The sequence below is a fragment of the Callionymus lyra genome, chromosome 2, assembly GCF_982586985.1.
Source record: "Callionymus lyra chromosome 2, fCalLyr1.hap1.1, whole genome shotgun sequence".
Taxonomy (NCBI): Eukaryota; Metazoa; Chordata; class Actinopteri; order Syngnathiformes; family Callionymidae; genus Callionymus; species Callionymus lyra.
Window position 1 is genome coordinate 30,181,741 of NC_141819.1, and position 23,682 is coordinate 30,205,422.

The window sequence follows — 23,682 nt, forward strand, 5'->3', positions numbered from 1 at the left end:
CTTTCGGAGGAGGCTGGAGTGGAGCGAAAGTATCTTGACATAAAGTATATACTTTATAGAATATTGTTACTGGAAAAGCGCTATATAAATTCAAATTACTTACTTACTAACTTACATTCTGTTCTATTTTAATCTTTGTATCCTTTGTCTTTGATCTATGTTCTTTATCTCTATACTTAGATTGTGTAATCTTGTTATTTCTCTTTATTTCTCTTGCTCTTGTTCTTGTTTTTGTTTTTATTTTTATGAAAAATTGCTGTATTGCTGTGTCTAATTGGAAAAAACAATTTCATCAATAAAGTTCTACCTAACCTAACCTAACTTATAAAGTTAATATAAAGTCAAGTTAGACACCAGTCACATTCATCACATTTATTTACAGTAATATCCATCAAGGGAATAAAGAAAAAGCATAAAGTAATGAGTGTTGTTTGTGTGTCAGATGGTCTGTTCTTTTGCAACGGGGAAATATGGAAGAGGCAGCGGCGTTTCGCATTATCAACCTTACGCAATTTTGGACTTGGAAAGAACGTCACAGAACAAAGCATCCGTGAAGAGCTCTTACACCTGCAGGAGGAAATTGCCAAAGAAAGAGGTACATTTTAAGTTTGAGTATTGGATTATAAAGAAGATAAAGATTAAACTGTCCTTTCCATGCAGGGGCACCTTTTAGGCCAGCTGGACTCTTTAACAACGCCGCATCAAACATCATCTGCCAACTGGTGATGGGGAAACGCTACGACTACAGTGACCACAGGTTCAGGACCATGCTCGCCTATATTTCGAGTATTATAAAAGAAGAAGGTTCTGTGTGGGGTCAAGTAGGTATTTTCTTTTTCCACAGACTTGTGGTACTAAATCATAATTTTGTACCTTGTTGTCTTAGCTGTATGAATCATTTCCTTGGCTAATAAAGCACTTGCCGGGACCTCACAACCAAATGTTCAAGGACTTCAACACAATACAAGACTTTATTGGTGAAGAGGTTAAGAGCCAAGAGGTTAAGCTGGACTTGGACCTTAATAATCCTTGAGACTATTTAGACAGTTTCATCATTGAAATGGTGAATGTATGTATAACAAGAGTAACATCACTCTTGTTCTCTCTTTAAAGGTCTAAGTAATCATTTCTATCTATCAAACAGCACCAAGAATCTGATTTGGGCTTCAACGAGGCAAACCTGGTTCTATGTTCCCTGGATCTCTTTATAGCCGGAACAGAAACCACGTGAACTACTCTGCAGTGGGCTTTGATTTATCTCATCAGACATCCAGAGATCCAAGGTTGGGGACAAACTGTAACTTATTCCATATGGAGCCTTTGTTCACAAACTAACTTTTTACAGAGAAAGTCCAGGCTGAGATTGACAAGATGATTGGTCAAAACCGTCTGCCCTCCATGACGGACAGACTCAATATGCCTTACACGGATGCTGTCATCCATGAGATCCAGAGGATTGGAAACATTGTCCCACTAAATGGAACGAGAATTGCTTCTCGAGACACCACGCTTGGAGGCTACTTCATACCAAAGGTCTGTGCTCATAAGAAAACTGTATCTAAACAAACACTAGGCCGCTTGAATGAGTGTGGATTTGATTGTAGGGAACAACTCTGCTGCCCATGCTGACTTCTGTGCTGTTTGACAAGAACGAGTGGGAAACTCCAGACTCCTTTAACCCAGGACACTTTCTTGACTCCCAAGGGAAGTTTGTGAAGCGAGACGCTTTCCTGCCGTTCTCTGCAGGTAAATCCCATAATGCTTCCGGTTTACACCAGAGAAGTTGCTAATCTTTATCACCTATTTAGGGAAGCGAGCGTTTCTTGGAGAGGGGCTGGCCAAGATGGAGCTCTTCCTGTTCTTGGTGGGTTTGTTACAGAAGTTCTCCTTCTCTGCTCCTGATGGAGTACAGCTGAGCACAGATTGTGACATTGGGTCAACAAAAGTTCCAAACCCCTTTAAGGTTCAAGCCAAGGTCCGCTGAGTGACTTATATGAATGACTCATGGTGTGGAATGTTGTGTGAATTCTTGCTTTTAAATATGACCACAAAATATATATTGACATTTTTTTTTATTATTTCATTGGTTCTCAAAGTACAGAAGTCTTAGCTACAAAATACCACAGATGATTGTAATGAACCAACCAAGTTCTTCAAATTGATTTTAGACTGTAGCTGTTCGTACCATTTACTTGTTAGTTGCTTTTCTTGTACTATCTTAGTGTTTTTAAATGTTTTTATTTTGTGCTATATTTAATGCTCTTGTACAACACTCTGTATCAACTGCTGTTGTTAATAAAAAAAAAGAAAATACAAACTACAGTGCTTTTATTTATGTTTTTAGCCTTTTGTTTGGGTCTGTATCTGGAGAATAATACCATTGCTAAGGGGTTGTCTCCAATCTAATTGTAAGACACAAGGATCCTTATTTACAAATGACGATGAGTCAGCAAAAGAGTCGTTCTCTTTCCCTGGATAAGGACACAAGTTTATTCTCTCCATCTCTGCTCAACTTTCACACGTCAGAATGTGGATACAAATTTTGTTTTCTGAGCTCGATACCAAGGTTTTTTTTTGTCTTACTTGCTTCACTTATCTTCCTGTTATACTACGTAAAATATAAGGATCCAATCAACTTTCCTCCAGGGCCACCAGCTTTGCCTGAAATGTTTTCAGCATTGATCACAAGGGTCACGACGGGGAATGGAGAAACCCAGGCGCAGAGGTAATTTGCAGAAACTTGGTTTTATTCAATGGGGAAGGCAGAGGCGTAGTCAGACAGACCAGGAATCGGCATCAAAATAGGCAAAAGCAGGGGCTTAGCAAAACCCGGCGTCAAGGGGCAGAAACAGAACAAAAACCACAAGAGACAGGAATGGAGTCTTGGTCGGGACAAGGTAAGGAGACAGGGTAGGGATGCAGGAATACTCAACGGCAGGGCTCTGATTACTCCGAAACAACCGACAAGAATAGGCAATAAAACCCGACATGAAAAGTAACACAAGACCGACAAGCCCAGAAACACGACACAGAGGCTGACTAAAAAAACACACAAAAAAAACAAAAAACAAAAACATGACTAAGACAACAAGACAGGCCAGAAAGCAAAGCAGAGCAAAATACAAGAGGAGCACACAAAACAATAAAACAAGAGAGGGAGAGTCGGAGTTAGTTCCTTTTAGCTTTGAGTTTATACTGTTCGATCAGTTTAGGGTCAAGGATGTCACGACCTGGAACCCACGACCTCTCCTCCGGGCCATAACCCTCCCAGTCAACAAGAAACTGAAAACCCCGGCCAACGTGTCTGGAATCTATAATTTTCTTTACAGTGTACACAGTTTCACCCTCAATAACACAAGGAGGAGGAGGGGGCCTGGAAGCCGGAACCAGAGGGGAGGCCTTGGCCGGTTTTAACTTTTATACATGAAAAGTAGGATGATGCGCAATATTACATGTTATTCATATAGTTTGAATGCATTAACAAATGGAGGTTTTGCAGTCCATTTTTGCATTTTAAAATGTTTTGTTTTAGGATGATTTGCTATATTTTACAGGAAACCACAGTTCAGAGTTTGCACGTGTAAGAACATGAGACCTCGGGTGAGTCCATCGGATCACTTTACATTTCATTAATAGATCATAACTAGCGCATAATTCCGCAAAGGGGTGCACTGGATTTTATAAAGACGCATATGACCAAAAATAAATCAGGTTAACAACTAAGATCCCTGAAATGATTTGACTCGTGTCATAAAAACATTATTGCTTCTCCTTGAGTAAGTTAGTTTATAATGTGGAAGAAACAAAACAACTTTTTGTTTTACTTATTTGACCCTTTTCACTTAGACTAAGGTGCCTGGAGATTCAGCCTCCAATCAAAACGAGTCCAGAGAAGATGTTTTGTATAGTGAGATTAACTTCTCGGGGAGGAACCTTGACCAGCCAGCTGCTCCGGTGGACAGTGGACAACAGCAGGGTGCTGTCTACGCAGAGGTCCATGTACCCAGATCCTCTACTGGCACCACTGGGACATGATCGTCCTGCCATCATTTATTCTGCATTGAAGAATTGATGCAGGTTTTTTTATTGCCATATTTCCTCTTTGAATCTATTTCAAGTACTTTTTCCAATAAGCATGTCATCACTGCAATAAATAGTAAACTCACTCACATGTTTCAAATGTTGAAGTCTTCCTCTCCAAGATGCAGTAAGTAATTATTAGGATTGTCATAGTGATAATAAAGAAAACAAACATTAAGACAAAATCAAAACAATGCAGGATGGACAACTTATATATATAATATTTTATTTAATTTTATCTGCTGGAATACATTGGTTAAAAACAACTTGGTTTTACTCCAACAACACACTCACATGAGTGAGACGACCTTTGTGGTCAGGTTGAGTGATTTAAACACTTTAACGAGGGACGGCACAGAGGAGGTGAGGTTTGGGGCAACGGATGAATCCTAATCTGTATTCCAGACTTGGCTGCTCTCCGTCTGGCACAGAGAAAGACAACCTCTGCATTAAGGAAGCAAAGAAGAGGAACAACTCCATCCTTGCCAGCTGCTCCCCGAGACACACTCGTTTCCCTGAGACAGAGGAGCAAAATGATTGTGGAAAAAAAACATTCCTTGACCTTCACTTCCTGGAATTCATAACGTGTTGGTCACAAGTTGCTGGTCCGAAAACCTTCTGCAATGTAGTTACAGACATGGTCTATTTAAAGAACATTAGATTCTGTTTATTAATTTATACATGTACTGTATAAAGACCCTTTGAGGATTAGTTAGGTCATGTTCCCAGTTCACAGTCCCCTATCATTGTATCGCTCTAACCACTTCTACTCTGGCACAGGGACATGTGACTGCCCTACTGTGTCATTGGTTGGCAGTAGAGCAGTGTTTGCTGGTCCGTTCTTCCCTACTTTGCTAAGATTAAGGAAGGAACTAATGTTTCTAACATTGAACATCTTCATGTTAAAATAAGACTCAATTGCAGATTCAAAAGTCTGTCTCACCGGCTGAAAACGGGACAAATGCGTCTCTCTTCCTAAACTTTCCTTCCTTGTCGAGGAAATGTTCAGGGTTGAAGGAATGTGGAGTTTCCCACTCCGATTCATCGTGAAGGACAGAGTCCAGTGTAGGGAGAACTGGTGTTCCCTGAGAAGATAAACAAGTGTTTGATTACACGTCAAGTCATTTTAAATAAGCCTTTCTTTTGCTGTTTATCTCCCAACTTTTGGTAACGTGTACTTGTCCAGCTTAGTCTCCTTAGTTGTCATGCGCATTAAATTCAGGGGCACAATGTTGGCCATCCTCTGTGTTTCATGGACGACTGCGTTGGTGTAAGGCAAGTTGTCCCGGTCTGCCATGGACGGTTGTCGCGACGAACCAATCACAGCTTCTATCTCAGCGTGGACCCTCTCTACACCGGAAAACAATACAAATAGGAAAATAGGAACAGTAAATTCCATCAGGTTTAGCATTAATTGTCCGAGACAAGGCATCGGAAACGATGCATTGCAATAAATAAAGTAACAGATTGGTCTCTATGTACTTTGTACTATGTACTCTAGCAACTTTGTCTGAAGATGCAAAGGTACCTTGCATGTGTGGGTAATACATCATGTATACCAGGGCCCAACGCAGAGTTGTAGTCGTTGTCTCTGTTCCGGCACCAAACAGGTCCATAGCAGAAAAACACAAATTCCTACGATCAAAGCCTTCATCCATGTCTTTCTTCTGTAGACCACAAATCTACTGATATTAGACCCAATGAGGAGAGACATGAAAAAACATTGAGGCTTGTAAAAAAATGAATGATAAAAACCGACCTCCTCCATTTCCACAAGGAAACTGTCAATGTAATCCCTTGGTGAGGAAGGATCCAAGGTTTCTTTGTGTTCTTCGATTTTCCTTTCAATGAATTCAGCAATTGAGCGCACTCTCTCAAGCAACTCTTGATGAGCTCCAGGGAGACGTTTCATCAACCAGGGAACCGTGTTATAAATCTGGAGGAAACGTGTGCTTATACTTTTCAGATTGAAGACAAATCACAGACCATGGCTAAAAGGGGAGCGAAGACAAAGCTTGTTAAGTTGAACTCACGTTTATCAGCGGAGATTCCTGAAGCACCTGCATCTCTCTCATCATCTTAAGAACATGCTGGTAATTCTTGTCTTGGTATTCATATCGTTCCCCGAACACCAGGCAGCAGATGACGTTGGAGATGGCGTTGTTTATAACAGCATGAGCATTGAAAGGTTTGCCTGTAAATGAAGATACAAGTGGAACAAACATTATTTTTTTCATGATGAAGCTTTTGTTATTTCCTGATAATCTTTGTGTAGAGCAGTGGTCCCCAGCCTTTTCCAACTCAGGGCCCACTTTTAAGTCTCAAAAACCTTTGCGGCCCACCTCTGACCCCATAAATACAAAGGCATTATAATGCGTTCTTAGAGCCCTTTTTTTTAATCTTAGATTGAACAAAAAGGACTGAAATCAATAAAGGAGAGACATATTGGAAGCTCCGCAGCATCTGTAACATGACACCTCCTTTCAGCAGGGAGATTCACCATCAGTCTCTTGTCTATATTTCCTTTTATTTATACCTGTTGATAGCCAGCTATCAATTTTTACTCCAGTTTCTGCTATCAACGTCATAAGTAAATAAGTCAAGAGCAATGCGGTCCGCTGGTCCAGCCAAAAACAACAATAGTTCCTATCTTTCATTTCCTTGTCCCATGTATAATACCGTATTTTTGGCACTATTGGGCGCATTCAATAACCCATTTTAGAACTGTTTCCAAAATAGGGCACAACTGATTATAAGGCACACTGTCGTTTTTTGAGAAAATGAAAGGCTTTTAAATGCGCCTTATCGTGCGGAAAATACGGTACTCGAAGGAAAAACAATATAATGATAAATATTTATTTTAAACATAACGAGTTTCAACATTTTAAACATTGTTACGTGTATTTGTATTTTTATATAATTACATCCACCCTCCCCCCCAAAAATTATACCATTACGGAAATGATTCTGCGGCCCACTTGCAATACCTTTGCAAGTTGGCCACCGGTTGGGAATCACTGGTTTACAGTGACTGGACATGCTCGACTATGAGCCTTCAACGTTGTGTTAGCCATTACGGCTCAGACTCAAGGGGAGTCTGCGTTGTTTGAAGGTTTTTTATTTCCAGGCTTCGTCTGTTTTTGTCAATTGTTGTTACAATGTTTGTCATTGTTACCTTGCTCTTTGCCGAAGGCCTCTATGAGATAGCTGGCTTCCTCTTGTATAGATGGTTCCAGTGTTTTTTTCCCAAGGCCAAAATTCCTGAGAGTGTGAAGAGCAAATCTTCTCTGCTGCTTCCACACATATCCATTTGTCATGACAAGACCTTTGAAGAACAACATCACTGTGAGACTGACAAAAGTGTCGATAATGAAAACACTATATTGACAAAATGTTGATAGAACTCAAGCTAAAACTATTAGGAAAAAATCAATACGAACTCAATTACCTTTATTTTGCGGTATTTCATCAAATATTGGTATGACTGGTCGATCGACATAGTCCTCGCCGTTTTCAATCATAGCTTCTCGGAAAACCTTGTATCCATTCAAGATCACAACCCGCTCACCAAACAGACGGAGGCTGAAAATGTTTCCGTAATTCTCTGCAAGCTTGAAACAGAAGTATGTTGAAACAGCCAGGTATCAAAAAGGTCGCTAACAACAATGTTTTAGATAATAAATAGGCCAGTGAGGCAACTACTTTGGGCCCCAAGCGAGGTCTTTAATCTAATTTATGTCGCTTATAGAACATTACCCAATTAAAATCCGAATCAAAAAACTCTTATTGCTGGTGGTGGCAAAATGTTTATATATACAGTATATATTTATATATACAGTATATATATGAAAAAACAATGAATACAAATAAAATAAATCAAAATACATTCAATTTAATTGAACAATATTCATGATCTGGACAGCAGACATAATTACGTTTTAGTGATATCTAACAATATAAGCTCTGTAAACTCTACATCCCTTATATAATTATAATGTCCATATAAGGCTTGTTGATCTTCTTTCACTGTTACAATGTCAATAACACAAAGTCTTTCCAAAGGGGCCAAACAAGGTTATGGCCTCACATGACAAAATGTAATGTTTATAATACATGCTATTAAACATTAGACATTTCACAGTAGTAAATCATATAGTGTGTGTACAGGCCCATGTCAATGTTTATTCACTTACCTCACCAATCTGTAGGTGGATTTTCTGGGGATTAACACGGTGCATATCGCCAATAAATGGAAGAGCCCATGGTCCCGGAGGAAAGTTTTTAGGTGTCCGATGCTTGACAACGTCGAACACCAGAAGAAAAACAAACACAAACAAAAGCATACTTGTCCAGTCTAGCCACTCCAACCCGAGCTCCACCAGCAGAGACTCCATTTTGAAGTCTGACAAAACAGGTATACAGTCAAAGTTCCTTTTGAGTGGTTAGTTACTGATTACTTAGATATCCAGTCAGGGTGGTTGAAACAAGTAACTTAAAGAAAGTTAAAGCAAAGAGAAAAGTCACAAAGAAAATCCCAAAGACCTTCTCAGGTTATATAGAGAGGTTTACTCAGGGCCACGCCTCTCTTTAGGCATGTTTCACTGATGTTGTGATCTTTGTACACACTTTAAACAATTACATTAGTTGAATGTTTTACCCTGATTTTCTTTATTTACTTCCGACATAAAAATATACGTGTGTATGTAGTTGAATGTGGGTTTACATGTAAAACTTCTTTACATACAGGAATTTGGTTCTACACCCTATATACTGTATATTGTAATTGATGTATTTTTCTTTTTTTCTTGAAGAATCTCTAATATCTTTTTAATATTGATTTTACAACATATTCTAATGAAGGTGTTTTCTATTTGTTTTAATTCTGAATCCTAGTGTTATGCTACTTGATATGCATGGGAGAGACCCCCACCTTCTGAGAACTCATTTGGCTTCCCTGTCACAGCCATTTGTTATCTTATCCCTGAGTGAACTCTGTTCGCCCAAACTGGGCTAAGGTTGGAAAAACATCAACCATTGAAACTTTACAAGGTTAATCTGTCGTCTGATAACATTGTGTGAATCATATGACTGAGTAAACCTTTAACACACACAGCCTATTTCTGTTGATTTCTTTTTATTTCCATTTAAAAAAAAAAAATTAACGTTATGTGTTTTGAATATGATACACTACAGAGTCAAATGGCTTTAGTGAGACACTTGATATTTTCTACCCCTTTTGATGGAAAAGTGTTGTGTGTAGAACCTGCACAGTGAATCATTATATAACAGTGAGTCCAGCAACTCTCCTCCCCTTGTTAATCTCGGTAGTATCCCCCTCTCCCCCAATTCCAGACTCTGGTTGGATACACTTTAGCACCGGACTCAGACAAGGCATCATGATTTTCCTTAAACTGTTTGAGATTTTGGACCCAACCAGCTGGTTTTTGGTGTGTTTTGTGATTTTAATTTTGATAGATGTGGTCAAGAACCGAAGACCTCATAACTTCCCACCGGGTCCGACACCTGTGCCGATTCTTGGAAACATCTTTGAAGGAGTCGACTTCAAAACTGTTAAGAAGGTAATCAACATTTAAGTCGGCTATGAAGAAATTATGTTCTTGTCGTTAGTTCAGTGAAAGAGAATCCTGTAATCGTACGAGAAGATATGTTTACATGACAGATTTTCCCTCATAGCTACTTGTTGTGAAAATTCCATGCATAAACCTAATAGGGGTCGGGGGTGTACTTAAGCCATTCCAACAATAACATGAGTGCATATGTAGGTCATATTGAAATCTCACTAGAACCCAACTCTGTGAGAGAAAAAAAATGATATGAAAAATATAATGATTATAACGCATGAATTCTAGAAGTTAAACACATAATCTGAAGCCAATTTCACAAACAAAATGCTTTCTGAACGGCGATTTAAGAGACCTTTTCTTGACCTACAGCTTTCCCAGAAGTATGGCTCGGTGTTCAGCATGCGGAGAGGAAGCTCCTGGATAGTCTACATAACAGGATACAAAATGGTCAAAGAAGCTCTCATCAATCAGCTGGACAGCTTTATGGATCGCCCTCTTGTCCCTCTGTTCCACGTCATTTTCAAGGGAATCGGTAATACAACAGTAAATGCATCTATAAATCCACTTGGAATTAAGATTTAAATGTTCTGAAGATCCCAAAACGAGGCAACTGGAATATATATAATCCAGAAGACTTTTCAAATGAATTTGATTCCATCTCCTCTTTTTGGATTCCTCATAATAACCATGACTGTCCTGGAGGAACGAGAATCAACAGAGACAAGACTAAAAATGTGTCCAAACACCAGTAATAATCATTTGTTTTATTTTTAATGTTAATGTCAGAGTCATTGTATTTGTCTGTCATTCATGTGTTTATGGTTTAACAGGTATTGGTTTAGGCAATGGCTACTCCTGGAAGATGCAACGAAAGTTTGCAGTCACTTTTCTGCGTCATTTTGGCGAGGCTCAGAAGTCTTTTGAGAAAATCATTGAAATGGAAAGCAACTTCCTTTGTGACGCCTTTAAGGAGGAGCAAGGTATCTTCACCTCACATAGCCAATACATGTAATAGAAGTAATGAGCAGGCCTACAGTTATAATACTATTCTCCAGGAAGGGCGTTCAACTCTCAGAACGTTTTACAAATCGCCGTGAGCAACATCGTGTCAACGGTGGTCTTGGGACATCGCTACGAATACAGTGATCCAACTTATCGCAATATTCTGGAGCTGGATAATGAGGCTATTTTGCTGTCTGGCTCGCCTGTCACACAGGTTTGAGGCTACTTCTGTAAACTGTTTAACTCTTCTAGCGTCTCAAGTATTGGTATGAATCATTTATTTTCCACTACAGCTGTATGACGCCTTCCCTGGTTTGTTCAAGTTCCTGCCCGGTCCTCACCAAACTGTGCACAGTAACTACAGACAGATTGTGAACTTCCTGGAGAAGGAGGTGGACAGACACTTGGAGGACTGGAATCCTGACGATCCCAGAGATTTTGTTGATTCTTACCTTGCGGAAATAAAAAAGGTAAGCAGGTAAACTGGTAAGTTGGAATGTCGTCAAAGCTCATATGTCATTTATTTACAGTAACAATGTATGTATTTGTATTTGTGGTAAAGAAGTGAACACATTAATATTGTGATAACGTAGTAAGCAGTTTAAAACACATTAATATTGTAATAAAGCAATATTTCTTTCACATTTCCCTCCTGTTTATCAATATTAAACAGTGTTTTTAAAAGACTTATTGCTGAAATGGGAAGAAAACTATCCCAAAAAACCCTTCCTGGGGGCAAAAAGAAGATAGAAACCCTTTCCCAGCAAGAAGCCAACATTTCATTACATATATATACCGTACAACATTTCCCGACATTTCCAATTTGTAAAACACTCGGCTCATAACCTCTGCCTTGGTAGACTTTTCAGTTACAGCGTCAAAATAAACTGGAATATCATCGATACATTTTAGACTTCGCATTCTGAGTCATCTTCAACTGGCACCAACTCATATTGTGCCATGGCTATAGTGACATGAACGGCTACCTTGACGCTAACTGCGTCCATCATTTTAGCCATCATTATACGCAAACAAAGAATACCACATGCTACTATAAAAATTAAAAATGAGATAAAAGCCATAATTATATCGGCAATAGTTAATTTTTCCAGCTACCGAACGTGTCGTTTAACCATTGTAAGACTGGATTGGGGACCACACCTTCCATGCTTTGATTCCATTCTTAACAGGGTTAGTGTCTGGCTAATTGTTCCATTTTGAAGCGTATGGAGCGGGATGTATGTACATCATTCTCCTGTACTCTCAATGTACTTACAAACACCTCCCTTTTCTGCCAGGATCATATCTAATGCCTGACGGTTCTGTACAACCATGAGAGAGGTTGCATGTAGTTGGGAGGCCACATGTGTTTGGAGAACTTCAGTGAAGTTAGTCAGAGTGTTGATTTTGTGATTCAGGTAATTAATGAGTTCTGTGTGTTTATAAGTGGTGACCGGAAACAACCCTCCAAAGATCGGAAGCTGAGACGCAGCCGCGTTTGCTTCGTCTAAGAGTTTGTCTTGGTCGGGATCATTTCGGGGCTGACCAATGGCATCAAAGTACACATGTGTATTACTAACCATTGGTGAATCAGGAATGCTTCTTTTTGCTCTCGCATCAATTAAATTAATGTCTACACTTTGGTCATCATCTCTTGTACTCCTGTTACATAAGCACATTTACCCGTCCATTCTTCCACCAATCTGTTTCTCAAAACCCCACCTCCACACCACCACCACAACTGAGATCGAATGACGTGTTTCAAGGCGTTCTTTGACAAGTTAACAGTTTGATCACAGAACGATGCATTCAACCTCCCATAATCCCTGCAGACGTCATTACCACAGGATGTTCGGGAGTAGCAAACAAATTTGCCCCCTGTCGGTGGATGGAACAAGAAGGGTTTGGACGTTGCTCCGATAATGGGGTACCTTTGAGCATACGGCATGCAGTAACTTGTCACTTTGAAACCCTGTGTCATGTTCATCACGCATGACGAGTTTCCAATCGGCTCAACCAGTGTTACTGCTGCCCTCGGTCTCATGCAAACTGCACAATCCTTTCTGATGGATCTGGCAATGTTTACAACACGCTCAAGGTAGAGATTGTTATCAATAGTGAGTCCTGTGTCAACTGCCAACAATTCTTCGATGGTTTCTCCGTAGGTATGAACTACACTACCTTGGGCAGGTGTAACTATTGCCAGATCCATCAGAAAGGATTTTTTTTCGGGATACAGTTACTGTGGCTTTTGGGAGGAGGTGTGTCTTGGTTTCTAAGATTGGTCTGTAGCATACTTTTATTAGGACGAATGGATCTTCACCATTTGCATACCAGGCCCATAGTGTCAAAACGCTACAATCTGTTTTATCTTTGTTTGGGAGTTCTGTCATGGCTTTAAAAGTGAATATCAGATTCATTCTGCTGTGCGTCATGTACACTTTATCTTTCCAATTTTTTGTGCCATTATTTCGTTTGGCTTTTTGGCCAATAATCACCGCTTTCTGTTGTTACATAATTATCCCATCCCCACCATGCATCTCTCTTAGCCGAGGTTTCTTGGGACATAAGATAGAACCAATATGTTGACCATTCATTAAACCGTACAGCCTTGAGCTTTTTATCGGTTGATTCAGTGTGGAAGTTAGCTAACGGAATTGTCAAAACCGTGTCATTAGCTAGTTGTGTAAGATTGATAAAGGTGCCTGTATATTGTTGTAGCCGACTAATATCTCCTATGTCTTTGTGTGTGACATAACCTGGTGGTCCCCTACCCTAAGTAAACACCTTCATTGCATTGGGCTAGACAAAGGCTTGACCCTCCGCAAAGACATCTGTCATCAAATTCCTTGTCTCGTTTGCTTCTAGTCAGGTTTTTAGTTTGATTGAAGTTTCGTTCTCCCTGAGATAACAATACAGCAGTGCAATGTAGATGTCGAGCAGGTGATAAGAACTGCATTTTCGTTTCCAACAGTAAGACTGATACTGCGTGTGGTACTTTCAGAGTCAACGCGTGAAACAGGACGACCTCGGCGGACGCTTGCACAGCGAGCGCCGCAGAGAGCACGGCTTGTACACATTCTGGCGTTGCTCGTGCCACTGGATCCAACTGTTGTGAATAATATGCAACTGGTCTCATCTTGCTACCATGTTTCTGCATCAGGACCGATGACATGAATCCTCCTTTTGCTGTTACCGTTTGTTCGAAGATGGGACAATTACTCTTATCCACCAAGACTTCTATAGTCCAAAATATAGTCAAACAACATAAATTCACAGAACAACTATAAAACCACCTAGATTTAAAAACTCTACTACCTTAGAATTAGGTGGACCCCACTCTAAGATGTACAATGCCCACAAAAAGACTAATACCGTTCCCATAATCATAGTACATACAATCATACATTGTCCAAAGTTTCTCACCCATCCGGAACGGAGAAGTCTCTGTGGTTGGTTCATCATTCTTCTCGAGAGTGTGCGTTTGCCGCGGAAGAACTCTCGTCCCGTTCGTTGGGGTTTCTTCTGAACCCTCGAGAGCGTGCGTTTACCTCGGATAAACTCTCGTCCGATGCGTTGGAGTGAAGGGCAAGGGCAAAGAGCCTTTCCTCACTCGTCCGTCTTTTTGACACGTGCAATTGAGGATGGGGCGCTGTGGTCTTTTTGACACGTGCAATTGAGGATGGGGCGCTGTGGTCTTTCGTCGGAGTGACAGGGCTGCCGGGCTCAGCAGAGGACCTTTATCACTCTGTCTTTTTGGCTTGTTGAAACGTGGTAGGGGCTCCGGAACCGTCAGGACCAGGAGGCAGTCGTCGAAGTTTGCACTGGGATTGATGAATCCAACCGGTCCGGCCGTCGACCTTTACCGCTGTTGGACTGACAGCCACCACCTCGTGAGGACCGTCCCACCGTTCACTGTCCCACTTGGGTCGTCGCAGCACTTTTAGAAACACCAAGTCTCCAATTTGCACCTGGAAAGTCTGTGGGTCAGAACAAACTGGCAGATCATTGTGCTTACGAACGTCTCTCTGTTCATACAGTCTTTTCATGTGTGCTGGAATTGACCCTCCTGTTATACTCTGACCTTTGGGTGCAAGATCAGGTAAGGTATAAGGTCTACCGTGTATGATTTCAAATGGAGACAATGTTTTCCCTTCAGCGGGTACAATTCTCATACCAATTTCAACGAGACCAACACAATCTGGCCATTGTCTTTTTGTTTCTCTCATTGTTTTCACAAGTCTCGATTTCACAGTACCATTGGTTCTTTCAACCAGTCTTGCGGACTGGGGGTGGTATACACAATGTCGTTTCAAATCAATGTTCAGGAGTTCACCAACTTTGGTTACAGCTTCGTTAAGAAAATGTGAACCATTGTCGCTTCGAATGAGCGATGGAATACCAAATGTAAGAATAATTCGACCACACAGTGCTTTAACAATTGTCTTTGCATCAGCATGTGCCGTTGGAAAAATTTCTACCCATCTTGAAAACACATCAATGATTACCAAACAATATTGTTTACCTTGTGCTTTGTTCAGTTCAATGTAATCCATTTGTATGGTGTGAAATGGTTCTGGTGGTTCTGGGAACTTTCCTTGTTTGGGTCTTAAATACCCTTGTGCATTGTTCTTTATGCAAATAAGGCACTTGTGACAAAAATGTTTTGAATATAGAGTGAACCCTTGAACATGGTAATGCTGTTTTACTTGGGCTACCATCCCTCCTGTTGAGACATGGCTCAAACCATGACTCAATTTTGCTGCCCATTCAAACATGGACTTTGGTAACCACGGTTTCCCATCTGATAGTGTACTCAGACCTTTCGAGTTTGTTTCGGCACCTTGTTTTCCCCAATATGTCTTCTCTGTGTGAGGTGCGTTTTGTTGTCTGCTTATTAACACTTCATTTTCTTTTACAGGTGTTTCTTGTGAGGATGTGTCTTCTGTGCAAACATTGTTCCAACTTGTGGGCTTTTATGTGCTGCATCTTTTGCAGCCTGATCAGCCAGTCTAATTCCAATAGTGACTGGATCATTTCCTGTTAAATGTGCTTCACATTTACATATTGCCAACTTCTTTGGTAGTTGGATGGCATGCAACAAATTTACGAGTAACTCTTTGTGAGCTACTTCTTTTCCTGTTGTTTTAAACCCTCTTCTCGCCCACTGTTGACAAAACACGTGCACAGAACCGTATCCATATTGACTATCTGTCCAGATAGTTACATCATCACCTTCAAAAATGTCACATGCCTTTATAAGGGCTGCCAGCTCAGCTGCCTGAGCTGAACTAGTTGATTTTAATTTCCCTTGATAAAGTACTTTATCTGCGGTCGTCACCGCGTACCCCACTTTGTTTTTTCCTTTTTCATCTTTACTCGCTGAACAGTCAACAAACACTACGGTTCCTGTCGTTAAAGGTGTATCCGTCAAGTCTGGTCGTGGTTTAGTTAGAATTTGGACTTGGCTTCCACAGCCATGTGGAGTGCCATCTAGTGGTGTGGGTACTAATGACGCTGGATTGAGTGCTCCACACCTGACAATGTTAATGTGTCCCTGAGATAACAATACAGCAGTGCAATGTAGATGTCGAGCAGGTGATAAGAACTGCATTTTCGTTTCCAACAGTAAGACTGATACTGCGTGTGGTACTTTCAGAGTCAACGCGTGAAACAGGACGACCTCGGCGGACGCTTGCGCAGCGAGCGCCGCAGAGAGCACGGCTTGTACACATTCTGGCGTTGCTCGTGCCACTGGATCCAACTGTTGTGAATAATATGCAACTGGTCTCATCTTGCTACCATGTTTCTGCATCAGGACCGATGACATGAATCCTCTTTTTGCTGTTACCGTTTGTTCGAAGATGGGACAATTACTCTTATCCACCAAGACTTCTATAGTCCAAAATATAGTCAAACAACATAAATTCACAGAACAACTATAAAACCACCTAGATTTAAAAACTAGTAGTTAGAAATTCTTCGACCAATTCAGTATCATTATTCCGACAAAGACAAATTAATTTCAAATTAAAATGTATCAACTCGAACAACATATTCTTCTTTTACATGGAATTAATCTCAATAAAGTCTATAATACTTATTTAAAAATGAAAAATTGTTTTTTAAGATTTTACCTTTTCCATCATAGCATTTGTTTCCTTGTCTGTGGTTTCGGTGCTTTAGAAACAGCCTGTTTCTGTTTATCACCCTTTATTTTGTTCACAAACATACGTCACATGTTTGAATCAGGAAAACAATTTTCTGCCAATTTTCATTGGAAAAGAAAACATTTGTATTTAATACAACTTAACCCAAACTTGTTTCAACAATTTGAAAACCACCTGCTGATGAACAACTTGATCACAAAAAGACTTAACATTAAAACTTTGTTTCAGAAATTCAATGTAACTGTATGTACACTTTACAATAGCATACAGCCTTTTGGCTAACAAAAGATGTTTTAAAACATTTTTTAAATACATCTTCAGCACAAATAACAATTTTTGGATGGAAAATGGCTTAACAAATTTAAAAAGTAATTAACATGAATGCTCCGTAGAAAAGCAAACCATGAACCAAAGCTAACTTGAACAGTTCAGTGACGTTGCGCTAAACTAAACATACAGATATTTGTAAGAAAAAAAAAAAAAAAAAACACTCCATCTGATGTAAAGTTAAAATCTTCATTAATACATTTAAAAAGTAGAATATGACATGCCTCTTTTGAAATAAAAAATAATCTTCCTTATTTTAAGGATTTTTGGAACATGAAGCTGCACTTGGTGTATGTGAGAGGTTAATTTTTTCGTCTGGGTTTATCTTTGCACTTGCTTTTCTCATCTGGCGCGATGTCCTGTCTTTCCGCAAGTAAAGCATCGACCTTCTTTTAAAAGTTTTCTTTTTTCTGCGGACAGTGTTTTAGGATCAAAGGGTTTTCTTATTTCCTTTAACAGTTTGTTATGGGATTTAACTTTATTCTGCCCTGCGTAATGCACGTGTGTTACATGTGTCTGTACAGCCGGCTCACTTTTTACTCGCTTTTTCTCTAATGTTTCGTAATTTCGGGCATATGCAATGTGATCGTCTGATCCAGCCGTCTGCCAGATCACATTTTGCTTCTTAATGTGTCTCGACACTTCTGGTCTCATTTGGTTCAATAAAAGATTTTTGAAATGTGATTCCCACAGAAATGGTTGATCTTCGGGAATCCCACCATGTTTGTTAAAAACATCCATTAATCTGACTTTGAAGTCGTCTATTTTTTCGTCTTCATTCTGTGTACAGGCTTTTATTTGACTGGGATCAGGTCTCTGTGCATAGATCCGTTCACATCTTTCCAAAATGTCATTCAGGGGTAACATGACTTGTGCATATGGTATGACGTTACCTTGATCGTTCAACCCCGTCCACCCCTCCATTACATTTCCGTATCTAGCTCCTGTAGATAGTGACATTAATTTAGCTATCTCGTGACCGTTTAACCTGTGACCGTCAACGAGATCTCTAATATCTCTGATGAACTCTCTTATGTTTGCAGCAGGTGTTGCAATAGATTGTATTATTTCTTTAAATTCTGCGGGTGTCCATGGTCTAAAAACAAAGAATGGTGCATTAGCATCATTATTCGGCATTTGAATCATAGGAAATGCTCCTGTAGTCTGTTCGTTAATATCATGTAACTTCAGCTCTGATTTTACTTGTAGTGGATGCTGTGGATTCATTTGTTTTTCCCACTCACCGACCCCCCCCCCATACTTCTTGTCACCCTTTTCTCAAAAGTTCCAGATTCAACTGGTTTGTTTGAGTTAGAATCACAATGACCTGAGCTCAGGTCAGGGCTGGCAGCATTCCAACTTGTAGAGGAGGCTGCTGCTGAGTTATGATCGCGTCTGCCTGAGATGGAGTCAGGGCTGGCAAAACTCCAATTTTCAGAGGTGATGAGTTTGATGTCGTCATTGTTGGTGAGTACAACGGAGGTGTCTCGGGCAGGCACGGATATATCTTAGGTGTTTCCCTCACGGTGAACCCGCGGTGTTGGAGTTGGAATTGGCCCCCGCCCGTGCAAATCGGAGGGAGGGAATTCCAACTTTTCTGCTCTAGGGGAGCTTCCCCTTTGCACATTATCAGCGATCGGAGACACAGTTAAACTTGCTCCTGAATCATCAATTTGTTTAAATTCATTTTCATCTTAAACAGTTAGTTTAACCTTAGCTGTATCATTATTACTTATCAGGTGTGTAGTTATTGTAGCCTAAAACACTTTCCTGTATCAGTCACTTATGCTCACTTCATTCATGTCAGGTACTGACCACTGCATGATTCTAAAAGCAACTATGTTCATGATGGTTTTGTTATTGGATCAGTAATTTCACTTTAAATCTTTATTTAATTTTTTGTAGCACAATTTACTGATACTAAACACACTTTCATTTGTTTTTTATTTTTTATTTTCTGATTCTTTTCCCTTGCCCTGTCATACAGAGTCTTACATGCGTACCACTGTTTTCCATGTACTTCGTTCAACTTTCCCTTTTCTCTATCTTTCAAAGACAATTTACTCAACAACTTACTCAATTCTGTCTCATTATCAACATCTCCTGGAAAACCATACTGAATCTGCCACTTTTTTACAAACCTGCAACAACCTTTATTGTCCATTTCTGTCAACTTAACTTTACACATTCGTTCTTCTCTTTCTCTCTCCTTATTAATTGCTTCTACACCCGTAGAAGTCTTATTTGCCTTCTTCATGTCGTTCTGGTATGTGTCTTGCCGAGTTTTTTCGAAAGAAAATGCTAAATGCCTGGTGGCGACCGGGAACAAATCTTCTACCTCAAACGAGGCGGGCACCCCCGGGTGTTTATACTCACAGTCGTTTCACCAGTTTTAGATTCTTTCTTTTACTCAAGACATCCAATTTCTATGATGGTTTTGTACTCTTGGTCAGTTTTACGTTGTCACCGTTAGGTTTCGACCGACAAGAATCCCAACAACCGCTCAGTGAGAAAATGGCCCTGGTGTTACAGTAACACCCCGTATTGCAATAATACGGCCTTAAACAGAGAAGATTTTACCCTTTTCTATTTACTTGTACCTTGTGTCACAATGACACTCACAATTATACTCCGTTTTACAACAATACGGCTTTTGATCACTTAGTGATCCCGTGGACAGACTTCTACGTTGTCCCCTTATTTCCACGGCTTCTTCATTTGATACAATGATACTTTATATCACAATGATACAACTTAGTCAGAGAAGCGTAACTGACATCAATCTTTTCGCTGGTGGAGTTGATCTGGTCTTGGATGCCGTCGGCGTTCTCCCCGGTAGATGATGTTCGACTCCTGGCCTCGTGGAAAGGAGGTCTTCCAGGGGTTTGTAAGACCCACTGGCCGGTGCACCGTGTGGTTCAGGCGTCGTTGATCATCCACCGAAGAAAGGGCGTTGGCATCCGGCTCGAAGGACCAAGTTAAATGTCAGAAAAACTGTTCACAATGTTTCACAGACAAATCAGTTCAATAGCAAAAGATTCAGACTCACACCAGTAAGAGATTGTTTCTTCACTCGAGAGGAGACAGCCAGAACCAACACGGAAGTTAGCTCGCACCGACTGTCCGACGAAGTTCCAGCGTCCCTCCCTTTTTATTCAGTTTGTTCAAAGCAAAATACATTTTGGAGGGGTAACATCAAAAGCAGTCTCCTCTGCTCATCCCCCCTCCCAACTTAGTTTGTCCTTAGTAAGATTCATTGTGCAGGTGACATCACAGCATTGGCATCAGCAGTTCAAAACAGTCTTACAGATAACACTCAAGGTTAGGGAGCATCCCACAGTTATCTGCTCTTTCTCACCTGCCCCCTCCCAACTCGTTCCCTGTTCCTTCACTTGCCCTTGCTGACCCCTGATGGGATATATCTTGTGAGGAGTTTCAAAACACATACACATTGTGCTTAAGGCAATCAGTGGTTTCGAACACATATGCATTTGTGGTAAAGAAGTGAACACATTAATATTGTGATAACGTAGTAAGCAGTTTAAAACACATTAATATTGTAATAAAGCAATATTTCTTTCACAGAGTGTGCACTGTGTTGCAGCGATGTAACTTCTTTTTGTCGATCCTGCAGAAAAACCAAGATCCGAAGGCTGGCTTCAACCTAGAAAGTCTTGTTGTTGTCATTCTGGATCTTGTTGAAGCCGGGACAGAGACAGTGACCACCACCTTACGCTGGGCACTTGTTCACATGCTGATCCACCCCGAAATACAAAGTAAAGTTAATGAGTATGCTCAATTTGATGCGACGCAGTTGACACAATCTAAAAGTGGAGAGGATATAAAAAATTCTAATCAAGAATATGGATAAATAAGAAAGTTAAACAGAAGTACAAAAATAGAAAACACCATATCCGAGAGATCAGGTGGAAATAAATGATCAGGGCCAGACTACCTGTTTTGCTAAATTATATTGACCTTCATTTCATATGATCAATTACATGGAATGGTCTATGGTGTAGAAGTATGGGATAACACCTATAGTGATATAAGGCAGCTGCTTCTACAGAGTGGGTGTTATGAGTACATGTTAAAATGCTATTTGGACTTACAGCAGATCAAAACAGAAGAAGAGGGAATTTCAATCAACCATTTGTTACCATTTTTTTTACTACTCAGAGACAGTTGAAGACTTAAGACTATAAGGCTAATATTGAACTCTCTATGTCCTGAAAAACCTCAATATTGTGAAGGTAGCATGTTTGATGACATACAAACTGCAAGAGTACTCCAGAGGAGTATAAATATTAAAGACATACAAGAACATAAGATAAGAAATAACACATATGGTTGAGGATCAAACAAATATAGCACTGGAAAAAGAATCACAGCAAAAACAATTATTAAAACATGAAGTAAATATGCTATTGTGATATTATATGTTTTTTGAGCAATATATGCCAAACATAAACAGATCAAACATAAAAAATCGAAAACAAACTGCAAGATGATTTAAACAAAATGCTATTGAAATTATTAATCTGTTAACACTGACGCCACTATCCATGAGAGCCAGAGGATGGCAAACGTACTTCCACTTGGATTCCCAAAAATGGCCGGTAAAGATGCAACTATTGCAGGCTACTCCGTTCCCAAGGTAAAATAAAAATGTTATTGGCCACATGTTTCAATGCATAGTGTAGGAAATTCAATTAGAATAACTGGAAGGGCTTCCCACAGCGCATTAAAGCTATGTTATGTTGTGCACATTACCTCAGTTGCAATACACTTCCCGCCATTAGCTGGCAGTAGAGCACCAGTCAGTTTACATATAATCTCAAACAGGCTGCTAGTTTGGGACATTCAAAGACAACCAGAAAGGTTGAAGTCTGATCCATTATCTTTGCTAATACATTAATTTTTGTTACTTTACAGGGAACCCAAATTGTGGCTGACCTGTCTTCAGTGCTATTTGATGAGGATGAGTGGGAGAAGCCAGCAGTCTTCAGACCAGAACATTTCCTGGATTCAGAAGGACGCTTCAACAAAAATAATGCTTTCCTCCCGTTTTCTGCAGGTAACTTTCTTGCAATTGGTTGTACTATATCCACTGTACTTTTCAGGTATTTATATATTTTATTCACAGAGCACATCATTTGGGAAAATAAAGAAATTATACAAATAAAGGAGAGTTAGTTGAAACACAAATTGAGAATTGGATGAAACACAGATTACACGAATACACAAACAAAAACTCACACACATACTGTATTTTTTATTAACCCTACATACAGTTGTTGTTATATTATTTTTGGCTAACACAGGGAAATGAATGGTGTCACTTGAAATACATGAGGAAGCATTCTGTGGGGGATAAGGTATTTTGACCGTCATGTCATACAGCTGAATTGAGTGTTCCACCATTTACCTACAACAAAACTAATCTGTGGGGAATTATTTTTCTTCTCAGGCAAACGTGTATGTATTGGAGAGAATCTGGCCAGATTGGAGCTGTTCCTTTTCTTCACCACTTTACTTCAACGCTTCACTTTGGCTCCAGTTCCTGGAGAAGAGCCGAGCATGGAGGGCATTCTGGGTTTCACATATTCTCCACAGTCTTTCAAGATGATGGCCATACCCCGATGAGGTTCCGAGCATTCATAACTACACAGCACCAAATACAAATATAAAACGAATATTTAAAGGTTTGGATTGAATGGTTTGTCAATCAATAAATCAACCGCAGCCTAAATAAAAACAAAGGTGATTTATATTTCATTACAAAATCAAATTCCAAGATTACATGTTAGTCATATAGTTTCAATGCATTAACAAATGCATATACTGTATATATTACTGATTCCAATAAACAATTTATTTGTGTACTTGCCCATCATATATTTTTTCTCTTTTAGTATGAACGAGCTGTATTCATTCAGTTGTTTTGCAAACATTGCTATTTTTCCATCATTTGCATGAGTCAGAATTACTTGTAAAAACGACTTTTTTTTAAAGCTTTTCTTCTAAAGGAAGCTATTTCCTGTTGCCATGTCTTAGTACATGCTTAGCGTAACAGAACTTCCCAGCAGTGTCTTGTGGATGAAGTTTGATTCTAATTTAGCAAAGGTAGTTTTGTTTATGTATTACAAATCAGAATAATAACATTGTTATAATATTTGTCATCCTTCCTCTGATAATCAAATAAATATAAGCCAACCATGTGACCAAGCAAGTGCATCTACAAGCATAAACTTTGAAACACAAACTCGGGTCAGCGAGTAAACACCTATGAACTTAAGATTCATTGGGTGACTGGAAAAGATAATACAGAACAATTTCTACCTTTTTGTAGTGAAATCAACTTCATAAAAAAGAAAACACAATCTAGCTGGCTTCATGTACTGAATCATTAATTGTATATTTTATGAATGATTGAAAAGTGCTGACTCATGTATTACATAACGCACCACGAAAGGTATCAGGTAACACGAATCACGACAATGGTTGTAGGAGTTGTA

The 23,682-nt window shown here is 39.7% G+C and overlaps 3 protein-coding genes across 5 annotated transcripts; 2 read left to right on the forward strand and 1 right to left on the reverse strand.

Moving 5' to 3' along the window:
- The first annotated feature begins 1,202 nt into the window (after window positions 1-1,202).
- On the forward strand, window positions 1,203-2,307 carry LOC148086464 (cytochrome P450 2K1-like). 2 transcript variants are annotated; one of them, XM_087784595.1, is made up of 4 exons: window positions 1,203-1,283; window positions 1,346-1,533; window positions 1,605-1,746; window positions 1,809-2,306. In XM_087784595.1, the coding sequence occupies exons 2-4, from the start codon at window positions 1,372-1,374 to the stop codon at window positions 1,982-1,984; spliced, it is 480 nt and encodes a 159-aa protein (XP_087640721.1). In that variant the 5' UTR covers window positions 1,203-1,283; window positions 1,346-1,371; the 3' UTR covers window positions 1,985-2,306. The 2 variants fall into 2 exon arrangements, with proteins under 2 accessions (XP_087640721.1, XP_087640720.1); XM_087784594.1 differs by lacking the exon at window positions 1,203-1,283 and having other exon boundaries at window positions 1,809-2,307.
- Window positions 2,308-4,289: 1,982 nt separating this feature from the next.
- LOC148086465 (cytochrome P450 2J1-like) lies at window positions 4,290-8,593 on the reverse strand. Of its 2 annotated transcripts, none has more exons than XM_087784583.1 (9): window positions 8,274-8,593; window positions 7,529-7,691; window positions 7,256-7,405; window positions 6,114-6,274; window positions 5,840-6,016; window positions 5,609-5,747; window positions 5,243-5,430; window positions 5,024-5,165; window positions 4,290-4,595 (listed from the first exon to the last, which is right to left on the reverse strand). In XM_087784583.1, exons 1-9 carry the CDS (start codon window positions 8,472-8,474, stop codon window positions 4,420-4,422), a joined length of 1,497 nt encoding a protein of 498 aa, XP_087640709.1. In that variant the 5' UTR covers window positions 8,475-8,593; the 3' UTR covers window positions 4,290-4,419. The 2 variants fall into 2 exon arrangements, with proteins under 2 accessions (XP_087640709.1, XP_087640708.1); XM_087784582.1 differs by having other exon boundaries at window positions 5,609-5,762.
- Window positions 8,594-9,444: 851 nt separating this feature from the next.
- On the forward strand, window positions 9,445-23,052 carry LOC148086466 (cytochrome P450 2J2-like). Its single transcript, XM_087784609.1, has 9 exons — window positions 9,445-9,659; window positions 10,035-10,197; window positions 10,496-10,645; window positions 10,721-10,881; window positions 10,961-11,137; window positions 20,799-21,031; window positions 21,716-21,821; window positions 22,100-22,241; window positions 22,635-23,052. The coding sequence occupies exons 1-9, from the start codon at window positions 9,477-9,479 to the stop codon at window positions 22,808-22,810; spliced, it is 1,491 nt and encodes a 496-aa protein (XP_087640735.1). The 5' UTR covers window positions 9,445-9,476; the 3' UTR covers window positions 22,811-23,052.
- Window positions 23,053-23,682: the final 630 nt, after the last annotated feature.